This window comes from Mastomys coucha, unplaced genomic scaffold (assembly GCF_008632895.1).
Source record: "Mastomys coucha isolate ucsf_1 unplaced genomic scaffold, UCSF_Mcou_1 pScaffold20, whole genome shotgun sequence".
In the NCBI taxonomy this organism is placed as follows: domain Eukaryota; kingdom Metazoa; phylum Chordata; class Mammalia; order Rodentia; family Muridae; genus Mastomys; species Mastomys coucha.
Genome location: NW_022196903.1, coordinates 89,506,797 through 89,520,215, shown reverse-complemented (window position 1 = coordinate 89,520,215; position 13,419 = coordinate 89,506,797). Strand labels below are relative to the sequence as shown.

The following is a 13,419-nucleotide window of genomic DNA, read 5'->3' as shown; positions in this document are numbered from 1 at the left end:
TTGAGAAAATGCCCCACAGCTGGATCTCATGGAGGCACTTCCCCAACTGAAGCTCCTTCTCTGTGATACCTCCAGCCTGTGTCAAGTTGACACACAAAACCAGCCAGTACATTGCTGTTATATACATATATGCATCTATGTTCCTAAATATAACCTGCTTAGTGTGTACAATCTTACTTGTGTATGTTTTCAGGGCCGACTATTGGGTATTGGATATCCAGTTGGTGTTCTTATCTGGGGAAGACTATTTCCTCAGAGCTCAGCATTCCCTAATTGCCAGTAGATCTTTGTGTAGGTCTCTTGGGCTTTCTCCTGTCCACATTAGCTTGTCTGTTGTTGCTATTCTTGTTCAGCCCTTGTTTAGGAGGTCCTATTGGTGAGACTTTTGGATATAGCTTCTGACGTTGCTAGGAGACACGACATCTTAGCAAACTCCCTGATCCCCCTGGAATGTTTTTTGGCTTTCTTCTGTAATGATTCCTAAACCTTAGGTGAGGGAGTTGTTTTGTAAATAAATCCATTGGGACTGGGCTTCACCACTCACTTTGATTGGTTGTGGTTTTCTGTAGAGGTCTGCTTGCAAAAAGAAGTTTCCTTGATGGGGAATGAGGACTACACTTCTCTCTGGCCATAAGAGTAAACATTGCGAATGTAGTCAGGGATTGTGCTGGTTTAGTAAAGTGGTGGTTGTAGGTTCTCCTCCAAGATCTGTGATTTCCCTAGCCCTGGGTAGCTCGCGAGGTCTCTAGCACTACACACGATTTCCCTCTTGTTGAGTGAGTCTTACCTATAATTAGAGGACTGTTGGTCACCGCCATAGTCCGCGTGGCGCCACTGCACCCTTAGGGTTATCGAGCCATGTTGGTTGTTGTGGTTCATTGATATCATAGGCAGGAAAGGCTGCTGTTTGCTTTCTTCCTTTGGGACCATTTCTGATTCCTTGTGGTACCTACCATGAAAGCTAGTCCTGAGGGAGGAGGCATTCAGGTCAGCTCAGGGCTTCCAGGGCTTTGTCTCTGAAGTGTATGGTCTCTTCAGCACTAGGGATTTATTTATCTTCCACGTCTGAAGCCAACCAGTTTTCGGAGTCTCTTGGCCAACCCTGGCTAGCAACTAAAAAGGGGCCTTCTTATGCTTGGTGTAGGGGTTTTGTTAGATGTAGGAGTTTTTGGCTCTAGGAGGGAACATTATCAGCCCAAAATGAGAGAATTTCACTTAAAGGTATATTTATACACAGACTAATATGTATTATAATTTTCTTAGGTAGATACTTAATAGTATGAAAATGTAATGTGGGAATCACATTATGACATTTTTATTATGTATATAAGGTATTTTAATTTTCCCCCTTATTACCTTCTCTTGCCCCTCTCTCTCCCAGTGATTTTTCTCATCTTTCAAGCCCAGTACCTCTTCTGTTTCCATGCCTCTTCCCAACACTCTCTATCTGCCTCTGTCTCTGTCTCTGTCTCTTTCTCTTTCTTTCTCTCTTTCTCTTTCTCATCTTCCTCTTTCTCTTTCTCTCTCTCTTCCTCTCTTTCTCTCCTCCTTTTTCTCTCTCTCCTCTTTCTCTCTCTCTCTCTTTCTCTGTCTATCTCTTTCTCTCTCTGTCTCTGTCTCTCTCTCTTACACTCTGTATAACCCTTTTTGACAGTTTTGATTGAAAAAGCATCATGGCAGATTTATTTAGATTGTCTCTTTAAGCTGAGTGTTGGTCATTGCTGGTGGATAGGACCTATAAGACAGTGTTCTTCTTCCTGTTATTAATTGTCTTCTCCTCTCTCCCTAGGCGGGCAACTTAACCCCTCGAAGATGGCTGAACCTGCAGGAGTACCAGAGCAAAAAGCTCATGTCAGAGCATGGAGTGAGAGTGCAGAGGTTCTTTGTGGCCAACACTGCTAAGGAGGCTCTGGAGGCAGCCAAGAGACTGAGTAAGTTGTTCCAGGGATGAGCACTGGCTGCCACTAGTGAAGACAGACAGGGCTTCCCATTTCTGTTCTTTTATCTTACCTAGGTTTTCTTACTTGGGTGGGAATTTTGAATTGCAAAAACAGAAGAGTAATTAAATTAGGAAAACTTGATTCTTTCTCTTGAGGTAGCAGCATGTGAGGTCACCTTGTGGAAATTTCTCTCAAGTTTTCCTTTGTGCCCTCTTCTGTCGATTATAGCTTAGTGGTGGGAAGAAATAGGGCTGGTAGATTAGATATGAGAGTGGCATCCTTCTTAGTGGTGGAGCCTGGCCAAGAGCAACATTTCAGAGTCCAACAATTTTGCCCTCCCATTATCAGGTCTAACTGCATATGAAGCCCTTCTTTCTGTACCTCTGGTTCATTAGCTATAGAGCAAAGCTGTGTTTCCCGCCCATCATTGTCTTCAGGGCCTTATTCATGGCAGTGATGTCAGGTCTCAACTGTACCTCTAGCTCTGGATGGTGGAGATTCGGGTCCTGCTGTCTTCTTTCCAGTGATGATTCTGTGTGATGTTGTAAAGATTCTCTTACTGTTGCTTGGATTAAATTATCTAGTATAAGTAAAATGGAAAGCACGTAGTATATTTAAAATCTGTAACAGTCTTTGAAAAGAAAAAAGAATAGATAAAATTAAAATTGATAATACATTATATCTAATTATCTAATATACCCAGCTAGCAGCATTTTATCATGAGACTGATATTAGTAAGTTATCAGTATTTTTTTTCCTTTTCTTCCTCACTCCCTCCCTCCCTTCCTCTCTCTTTCCTTCCTTCTTTCCTTCCTTCCCCCTTTCTTTCTTTCTTTCTTTCTTTCTTTCTTTCTTTCTTTCTTTCTTTCTTTCCTTCTTTCTTTCTTTTTTTCTTTCTTTCTTTCTTTCTTTCTTTCTTTCCTTCTCCTTCCCCTCCTCCTCCTCCTCCTCCTCCTCCTCCTTCTTCTCTCTCTCTCTCTCTCTCTCTCTCTCTCTCTCTCTTTTTGTTTAAGATAGTTTATGTAGCCCAGGCTGGCCTTATAGTAATTCTCTTGCCGAGGATGGCCTTGAACTTGTTCCTGTCTGCCTCCAGAGTGGTAGGATTATAGGCTTATCCCTGGCTCATGTGGTCCAGGACTCAAACCCAGGGCCTTGTATATCATGGAGATAAGTATTCTAACAATGAGGTATCCACAGGACTGAATTCTCACAAGTCTTGTTTTTATCTTACACTATAGCACATTCATTTCACACGAGTCTCACATAGGATGTTCAGCAGACACTGTGTCAGTTGGGTTATATGGGATGGTGAAGTTCTGGACACTAGAAGGATTTGAACGTGCCTACAGCCTTGGGGCTCAGTTTTTTCCTGCTACTCTTGGAGGAGCCCCCTACCGTGTTCAGTGACGTGTATGAACAGACCAGGTCAAGAATGATATCCTAGACTTGTCCAAGAAGGGACGATTTTTGTTTTAGGGATTTAAAAATGAGAACAAAAAAGTAAAAGTAGAGTTGCTCTTTGCTTTTCCTTGCCCTGTTTTTCAAGACAGAGGCAATGTCCTAGTGTGGAGGCAGCAGCTCATTCAGTGAGTGTGCATGCGAGTCCGGCAGGGGTGGTTGGGGTGGTGGAGGGGGTGAAGGTTCGCATTCAGAGAGTAGTTGCCCTAGAGTGAGGGATTGTCTACTTTCTGATGTTGAATTCTGTTGAACTGAGAAGAAATTGATGACATTTAAAAGGAGATGCTGAAATTTTAGGTTTAAAATGAAACAAACTGATAGTGAATGAAAGGAAGTATATGTGTCATTGTTACTGCGATTGCCTACAGAGAGTCAAGGAAAAGAATCAGGCAGAAGGCCACAGTGTTCAAGTTCGCACCCCTGGAAGAGTGACAGGAGCCACAAGGACACTTTTACCAAATATGTTTGAGGTTAAGATTAAAGCTGGATTACACATATATTTTCCTGATTGTGCTGAGAGCTCCAACATATATATGGGAGGCTGGGCCATAAAACCTCAAGAGGTCTACTGTGTCTTCTGAGGTTTAGCTCCTCAAGATTCACAACTTTCCAAAATGGCCCCATTAAGTGCGGGCTTTGTGAGCCTGTCGGTGATATTTTATATTTTAGCTACAGTGGACATATTGAAGTAAAATGATGTATTATGAAAGTTTTTGAAAATGTGCCTTGCTATGAGGTACAGCTATGTTCAAGTGTAATCTCTGCACACCCCTCCCCACATCTCTTTCTTTCATGGTATCGGAACCTATATACCTGGTCATCTGTGGATTAGCCATGTTTGTAACTCTCCTGGACCAAACAGAATATGTTACCTCTCAGCTCCCAAACTTTCTTACTGCTTCATATCTTCTGTAGTGCCTCTTTTGTATTTAGTCAGTTACCAAACCTTGTCAATAATTAGCTTAGCATTTTTACTTTATTGACAGGGAAGCAGGCAATGTAAGGTTAAAAAAACTTGTCAACATTGTCCAGTTAATAATCAACAGAGATAGGATTTGCCCCCAGCTCTGTTAGATTTAATACTGCCCCTCATGCATTTTCCTCTTTGCTGACTCTTGGTGATGTTCTAGGGAGATGGTTTGTGTGTGTCAGCATGTTTATGATAGAAAGTGCACATTAATAAAATTAGAAAGTTATATTAAAACTTGGTATGGAAGGATCTTGGGTGCAGTTTATAAAACCTGTAATTTGTGGATATTAATGATTCATTTTTTTGTATCTCTTTGGGTAACAGAACATTTTGCTGTCTAGTTGTGGAAGCTTGTTAAACTTCAACATTTGTTAAAATGGTCAATGCAAAGCTATTGTTTCTGAAATACAATTTATAATTATAAGATATTGAATAAGATCCTCATTGCCTTGCATTGAAAACAGGCTTGTGTCTAACAGAGAGAATAAGTTTGGCTTGGTAAATTAAGACTTTGACATATGGGCAGTTCTCACTTATGCAGAAGTTTATAAGAGCATCTAAGTGTGCTTTAAAGAAGGAAGGATTGGGCTGAAGAGATGGCTCAGTGGCTACAGCTACATCCATGCCTCATCACCTGAGTTTGATTCCTGGGACCAATGTTAGAAGTAGAGAATTGACTGCCCCATGTGTGAGTGCGTGCGCACGCGCACATGTGTATACACACACACACACACACACACACACACACACATACACGCACACTCACACTCACACGATAAACATCTCTAGGCGCCTTAGGAAGGCATATTGCTGCATGCTTTCTCTTCATGTGGACTATGGAATTCACAGGCTGCGAGAGCACACCCACCATGCACAGGTGTGTACACAGCCTTTCAGTTCTCTCTAAGATACTCCAAGGATGTCGCTGTAACTCAGAAATGCTGTTGTAAACACAGATAAAGCATCGTGCACTGCCACTTTCAATCTTCAGAATCTCTACAGTTTGTTAATTATTTTCTTCACATTGACTGAAACTCTCAACATTTTATTAAGCAGGAAAAAGTGTATTTGAAAACCTCCTTTTTTTTTTTTTTTAAATCAGGAAAGAGAATTAAATGGAGAAATTAATGTTCTGTGAGCTAATGACATCCATCCTAAAATGCAGATGGGAGCTCTCGTTGGAACTGGCTAGCTTGGGTTGCTTTCAGCTAGAGCATGTTTCCATTTCTCAATATAAGAACTTAACTCTGTTGTATATAATTACATCCTGAAGCCTGGCAAATTACTTACACCGTTAAGGAACTGTACTTCCTGTCTTAAGGGAGCTGCTGCCCATTGACGCTGAGTACCAGCCACTGTAGATCCTGTAGACGTTGAATACAGCAGCCTCCTGGACTGCTGAGGTCTTGCCGTATGATGGTATGTCGCTGCGATCTTCCTTTGTATCGTTTTGTCTTACAGGGACAGTCAAGGGTGGCTTTGATCGCTGTGAAGTAAATACTCATTTTAGCAGCCTATCACCCTCCTTTATTTTGAGTCTCTGGGATCAGCAGTGCAGTTTGAGTCCCCTGGCCTGTGTGTTGCACTGAAGTTCAAGGAGGTCTTTCCAGAGATAGCAGTGCTGGTGCCAGAATGAAGGTTCCTGTGCTCTGAGTCACTTGCCTCTCTGGCTGCTAGTGGCCCCTTTGGAGCTTATACCATTTCTGAACCTGATTCTCTGGCCTTGGTGATTATGTGAACTTCCTAATACTGTTCATTAGTGTTGTCGTTTTGTTTCATTTTATTTTGTTGCGTGCACATGTGTGTGTGTGTGTGTGTGTGTGTGTGTGTGTGTGTGTGTGTACACGTGTGTGTACATGTGATTGTTTTGTGTGGAGCACCCTTTCTTTTGTTGCCCTTCCCTCCTTTCCTCTGCCCCTTTGTGTAGCTTAGGCTTGAACTTGGGCTCTGATAAATGCTAGGTCAGCCTTGTAAATATGGACTTACACTCCCATCCAACAGAGTTAACTTCTTGATGGCTGCCAGTAACCCTGACTCATCCAGATGAAAAGCTCTCAACATAGGTACTGGACATGGAGGTTCACCATAGGCATTGCTGTGCTGCAGGAAATGATCACCCATGCGAGCTTCCTATGCACAATTCCTAAGAGTATCTGAGTTGAGATTAATAGTTGGCCTAACTGTATTCATGCAAACAATTCTATTCCTCAAGCCTTTAATGACGTTTCCCATTATATGTGTTTTAGCAAAGAAATCTCTCTTCTAAAATGCTCTTTCTCTCTTTTGTGGTTCTTCAAGTATAAATGGGCATCTCCTTGGAAGCCCTCTGGGTAGAGTTATCCTTTCAGTAACTGTCTTGCGTCCCTGAACAGAAGCACCATCAGAGTTGTAGAGTCAGGGCCAGATGCAGGCAGGCTCTGGGAGACAGGCCTAGGGGACTGCATATGGGGCTTCCTTTCAGGATCCTTACAAACAGTGTGAACATGCTTTGAAAGCTTGAGCTTGCGTTCGGCAGTGCAAGAACACAACACATTTGAAACTACAAAGATTCAACCTTCTTACCATGTGCCGGGCATCCTGTCAAACATGTGACTCCACTCTTTCATATAACCTTCATTTAAACCAAAGGAAATGAATCAGGAGATTTCTGTGTGTCCTTTAGTGTGTCTCTGCCACTAGTGTGCCTTTCGTGGAGTTAGGTATTAATGTTTTTAAAACCTGCTCATTGCCAGTGAACAGGAAAGTTGTGTTCCACACAGCCTCATCTCCCAGGACCTCACCTTTCCAGAACTTTGCTATCCATTATTTACTCTGGTCTGTCTTAGTTCATTTATAGACTGTACTCTTGAATGTTCATAGAGTGTCTTATACAGTTGAAAATGCAGAAAACTTGCTTGGAGTAAATGGCACAGGGATAGTGTTGTAGGACCTCTCTGTGAATGTTAGGGCTTTTAAAAAGAAACTTTAAACACATAAATCTCTAATAATTTTCAAGTTGTTTTAATCTTGGAAAACACAGAAGAGTAAAAAACAACAACAAAACTAAAAAGGAAAACTAAAAACCTTTTTTCATTCCATTATCCAAAGGGAACCTCTATTAACATTAACATTTCCTTTCACATTTTCCTGTTAATTTATTCTTTCTTTCCTTCATTATTTGACTCTACATACTTAAATAGTATAATTGCAATTTAATGAGTTTGCTTATAAATATTGAAAACAGTGAATATTTTAATATTTGCATTATAATATGATTATCATTTAAATAGCATTTTTGTAAATATTCTTTTTCTTAAATATTATTTTTATTATTATATAATGTCTGCATTGACCATTGTACTGACTGGTTTTGTGTGCCAACTTGACCCAGGCTGGAGTTATCACAGAGAAGGGAGTTTCAGTTGGGGAAGTGCCTCCATGAGATCCAGCTGTGGGGCATTTTCTCAATTAGTGATCAAGGGGTGTAGGGCCCCTTGTGGGTGGTGCCATCCCTGGGCTGGAAGTCTTGGGTTCTATAAGAGAGCAGGCTGAGCAAGCCAGGAGAAGCAAGCCAGTAAGAAACATCTCTCCATGGCCTCTGCATCAGCTCCTGCTTCCTGACCTGCTTGAGTTCCAGTCCTGACTTCCTCTGGTGATCAACAGCAATGTGGAAGTGTAAGCTTAATAAACCCTTTCCTCCCCAACTTGCTTCTTGGTCATAATGTTTGTGCAGGAATAGAAACCCTGACTAATACAACCATGCTCTTTCATGCTGTGATTCTTTTGTAGTATTAGCATATCAGTGGAGGATATGTTAGCACATGTGCTTCCCAGTTTAGCTCAGGATAAGAGAGTGATTCCTTGCAGAAAATCCTCGTGTGGTATTCTCATTCGACCCTAGCAATTTATACTCCCTTTATCTTTTCACTCTGCCATCTTCAACAAGTGGCTTCCAGAGATGACTTGGCAAACTTGTTGTGACAGCCACTCAAAGAGAGGAGAGGTGTGGAGGATTTGCCTGGACTCCCTACCTCACCTCACCTAATTCCATTATCTGAGATTGGCTGGCTCGGGGCTCTGTAGACCAGGCTGGCATAGAGTTCACAAATACCTGCCTTCCTCTGCCTCCTGCGTGATGGGATTAGAGGTGTACACCATCATACCTGGCCCAGTATTTAGACTTAAGTATTTTTTTTCTCTCCCCTCCTCTCCCTTCCCCTCTTCTTCTTCCTCTTCCTCCCCTCCTCCTATTATTACATTTGTTTATTTATTTGTGTGTGTGTAAGCCATAGCACTTATGTGGTGATCAGAAAAATCTAGCAGCTATGGGCCCTGCATTCACCATGTGGGCTCTGGGTGTCCAACTGTAAGCCATCAGGGTTATGGACAAGTGCCTTTTCCTCTTTGGCCCAGTATTTAGACTCGTACTCATCTCCCTCTACTTTGCTAGTTCTTTTCAACATATAGTTTGCTTGACTATAAAGTTGTGACTAATAATATGCACTTAAAGGATGATTCAGATTTAGGAAGAAGGGAAGCCGAGTGCATGCCTTATAGATGGCTTACCAAGTTCTTTTTTCTTCTTCAGAGTGAATAAAATTTTGACCTTTAATCAGAAGAATAAAATAGCTATTAAAAATCCCAATATCATATAAAAAATAAAATTTCTCAGTACTTTTGTGATAACAGCTAAGTGTTAAAGTCAATTTATTTATTCTCAGATGACTTGATGTTGAATATAGTATTACTCATGTTTTGCTAGTTGGTATTTTCTAGGAAGATGGTAGTATATGAAGTCCAAAGCTGCATAATTTTTAAAGAAAATGAAAATCACATTGCAACAGAATAAAAATTACCCAAAGAATTATGCTTTTAAGATGCTGCACCATTCTCCAAGGTGGTTATTATAGACACTGACAGCGTTTAACATGCTCATAAATAACACTAACTCTCCACCTGGATTTTCTAGGTTATCTACAAAATATAAAAACTCAGGAAATAAATTAGAAGCTTTAAAGGAATGGTACTGCTTTATCTACCTTACAATGAAAATTGATGTGTAAACAGCCAGCCTCAATTATGTATTTTTTTCTTCATTCAATGTGGAATAAACTAAGACATTTGGGAGCCTGTTATTTCTCTCAAATTAAATGTGAACCCAGTATTGGAATTTTTCTTTTCTTTTTAGCCTTTTGAGTGAATGTAATAGTTACTTCTGTATGAGGAAAAGGAAACAGATGGGGCGTAGCTAACGGCGAAATAACACTAGAAGTATTTTATATGCAAAATTGGAACTTCTCAGTGCCTTCAGCTGCTATGTGTAGAAGGAAAAGAAGCAGCTGTAAACACATATATATTTTCTTTATCAGTAACTTCTCCACCAGCATCATAAACAGTTGAAAACATCTAGATTCTTTTAGGACACTCGCTCAGATCTCCTTTTTTCCCCTTCTGTGGACGCAGTGTACAGTCGCTATTGGCATACTGGTCAGGGCTGCACAATGTGGCAGGGCGCCTTTCCCAACAGTCACCCTTTTTCTCCTTCCCATGTTCCCTGTGTGTCCACGGCTGTGCTCTTGTCAACTTTGTTCATAGTTTTCCTCTACTTTTTTCTTCCTTCCCTTTTATTAAAAATATATTTGTTCTCACATAATATATTTTGATTTGTTTCCCCTCCTTTTTTTCCTCCTAGCTCCTCCCACCTCCCCTTCCATCCAGATCCATCCATCCCTCTTTTTCTCTCATAAGAAAACAGGCAGGTTTCTAGGTATAACAATAAAGTATAATAAGATAAAAACTAACACATCAGGACAGGACAAAACAAATAGAAGGAAAAGAGCTCAAGAAAAATCAAAGAAACCGATCCAGACCCAGAGACTCACTCATTTACACACTTAGAAGTCCCATCAAAACCCCACATAACTGGAAGTTATATATGCAGAGGACCTCTAGGGTAAAAGTAGAGGAAGAAAAATCCCAATATTTTAATAAAGTAAAATTAAAAATCAAAGCTAAGATAGAATAGAAAGTAAAAAAGGAAAGACCCTTTGGCAATCTTCAAAGGTGCCATTGAGTTTGTTTTCTGTTGGCTATTTTCTGCTGTGCATGCTGCCTACCCTTAAGAGAATTTTGTTTGCTTGGTGTGGTGGTTTGAATCAAAATGGATCCCATAGACTTATAGATTTGAATGCTTGGTCACTGGAAAGTGGGCGGCATTATTAGGAGATGTGGCCTTGTTGCAGTAATTGTGGCTTTGTTGAAGGAAGAGTGTCACTGAGGGCAGGCTGTGAGGTTTCAGAAGTTCAAGCCAGGCCCAGTGTCCCTCTCTCTTCCTGCTGCCTGCGGATCCAGTTGTAGACTCTCTCAGCTACCTCTCCACGACAGTGTCTACCTCTGTGTTGCCTTAATGGACTAAAGCTTTAAACTGTAAGCCAGCTCCAATTAAACATTTCCTTTATAAGCGTTGCTGTATTCATGGTGTCTCTTCACAACAATAGAACATTGACTAAGACACCTAGTGAGAGTCCCTTGAAGAAAACTCACGTTTCATTTGTGAGTGGTTATGAACTAGCTTCTGGGTTAGGGGACAGGAGTGTGTGTCCACTTTTCCTTTCAGCTCCAGGGCCCCAACTCATGCAGACCCTGCAGGCCCTGTGCATGCGGCCTCAATGTCTTGAGTTTGTATGTACATTGATCCTGTTGATTTAGAGGGTCTTGTTTCCTTGGTATCCTCCATCCCCTCTGGCTCTTTTCTCTTTATGTCTCCTCTTGTGGAGGGTTCCCTGAGCCCTGAGGAGAGGGATTTGATGGAGACACACTGTTTAGGGCTTGAGTGTTCTAAGGTCTTTCTGCATGTTATCCGACTATGGGATAGTCCCATCTGTTTCAGGAGGAAACGTCTCTAATGATGGCTGAGCAAGGCACTGATCTATGAATAGAGCACAATGTCATTAGGACTCTTTTCATTGCTATATCTTTTAAACAATTGTAGTATTTGGTCCCTGGGCTATTTAGTCTCAGATTCTTGGTCGCCCACAGAGACTTTTGCTCAACCATGTTCTTTGCTGCTCTATTTCTAGTAGCTAGAAAATTTAAGCAACCTAGATGTCTCTCAGCAGATAAATAAAGAAAATGTGGGTCCATTTGCACAATAGTCTATTACTCATCTGTTTAAAAAAAAAACAAAATCATGAAATAGAGAGGTAAATGGATGAACTAGAGAAACATCATCCTAAGTGAGGCAATGCAGATTCAGAAAGACAAACATTGAATGTATTCTCTTATATGTAGATATTAACTGTTAAGTCAGTGACACTATAATCAGTAAGAAGGGAGTTGTGGGAGGGGAACATGTCACACACAGATAGATATCCCTAGAAAGGAAATAGATAGTTATAGATGAATGAGGGGAAACTGGAAAGGGAGGATCAAGTGGAAAGTAAAAGGGGGGAGAAGGATGAGGGGGGGCAATTCAGGGAGAACCAGCTAAGATTAAGGACCATTTGAGGGGTAGTATGAAAAGCTAATACAATAGAAGCTTATCTACAGAAAAGATAAAATAGGATCTAAATGAAATCGCCCAATAAGGAGGGAGACTGGACATACCTTTTTTTTTTTTTTTTTTTTTTTTTTAACCAAATGAAGTTTCCAGTATGAGGATTGGGTTACATTTAATTGAATTGTTGAAAGGGGTCCTATTGGAACCCCTAAACAACCCAGGCTGTTGCCAAGACTATAAGTTACTCTCCCCAAACAGACAGCAAGGCCCCATTGCTAAAGATAACACCTCCCACAACTCATTAAACATGGAGGAGTTGAGCTGATATCCACATTAATCCTTTACCTCTATATTCTAGGTATGGGAAGGTGATCTCATGCTACCAAAGGAGAAATGTAAAGATCAACCTAGCTCTACCCCCGTTGGTTGATCTGCAATGGTGTTCTGTCTGCAAGATCTGCTAGTGCAGTGGCGGGAGTAACTTGCGACTGTCTGATCTGACTTATGCCCCATTCCTTGGGATAGAACTCATGGCTGGCATTCCTTGGGCAGGGCTAGCGGGGGGGGGGTGTGTGTGTGTCAGTGTGACGTCTTACACATTGAGGATGACCCTGGTTTGCCCTGACTTCTCTTTTGAGACAGTTTCTCCATCCTTCGTAGGTTAGCCTTGACCGTCTAAGTCCTGAGTGCTGAGATTACAGGTGTGCACCACCACACTCAGAGCTAAGGAGTCTTCTTAGGAAGGAGCATGATAGCTTTAAATAGTAACCCATTGGTTCATAAAGTGTTTAAATGAGGATTGAAGAAAATGAAAATAATAGGATTGAGTCTTGGGCCCCAGTGGATAGCTGAAGGCTTGCTTTGTTGCAGGGCTGAGACCATTCCATTCCGCTCTGTATTCCTCATCCTTTTACTCTGAGGCAGGACCTTGAACTTGTGATCCTCTTACCTCTGCTTCCTGGGATCTGGGATGGTCCACTTTGTATTTCAGGTACCTTGACTGTAGTGGAAGTTCAAAGGTAATTACTGAATAGAAACTTTAATTAAAGAGCAGAGCAAGCACTGAGCCTTCTATCAGCAGTGAAGGTTATGGTGTGTGGCTTTTCTATTTTATGCACTTGGGTATGTCCTTAACTTTTGTTTAATGGGGAAGGCAAAACCAAGGGATTGTTATCCCTAGGTGCAATGGTGAGGGGGGGATGCCACAGTAGTGCTCTGGCCTGCTGCTAGCCTTGGCAGGCTTTTCTCCAGGGTCTCCTCAGGGTGGTCCTCACACCGTGTGCCACAAAACAGCCTTGCTCACAACGTCGCAGTTGTTAGATCAGTTGAATCTGCTTAAGCCAAAACAGCTCATTAGGGGAAAACAGCTTCATCTTCCTGAGCTCCATCAGTTCACATTAACACAGGTCCTGGTCTACAGTGCCTTTTTTGTTTTTTTTTTTTTTTATTTTTTATTTTTTATTTTTTTAATTCTTACATTTATAAGCTGTACTTTCAGCTAGGGTATCTTTGTTTGTGTTCAGTTGAAATGTGCTCCAAATATACTCATTCTGAGCCAATTTCTTTTTTTTTTT

General features: G+C 41.2%; 1 protein-coding gene across 1 annotated transcript in view; it reads left to right on the top strand.

Moving 5' to 3' along the window:
* The window catches only part of Suclg2 (succinate-CoA ligase GDP-forming beta subunit), a 262,194-nt gene that overhangs the window by 60,962 nt on the left and 187,813 nt on the right, over window positions 1–13,419 (top strand). Inside the window, exon 2 of the mRNA XM_031382679.1 lies at window positions 1,790–1,931. Within this exon, the coding sequence (XP_031238539.1) occupies window positions 1,790–1,931 (142 nt within the window). The remainder of the gene's footprint in view (window positions 1–1,789; window positions 1,932–13,419) is intronic.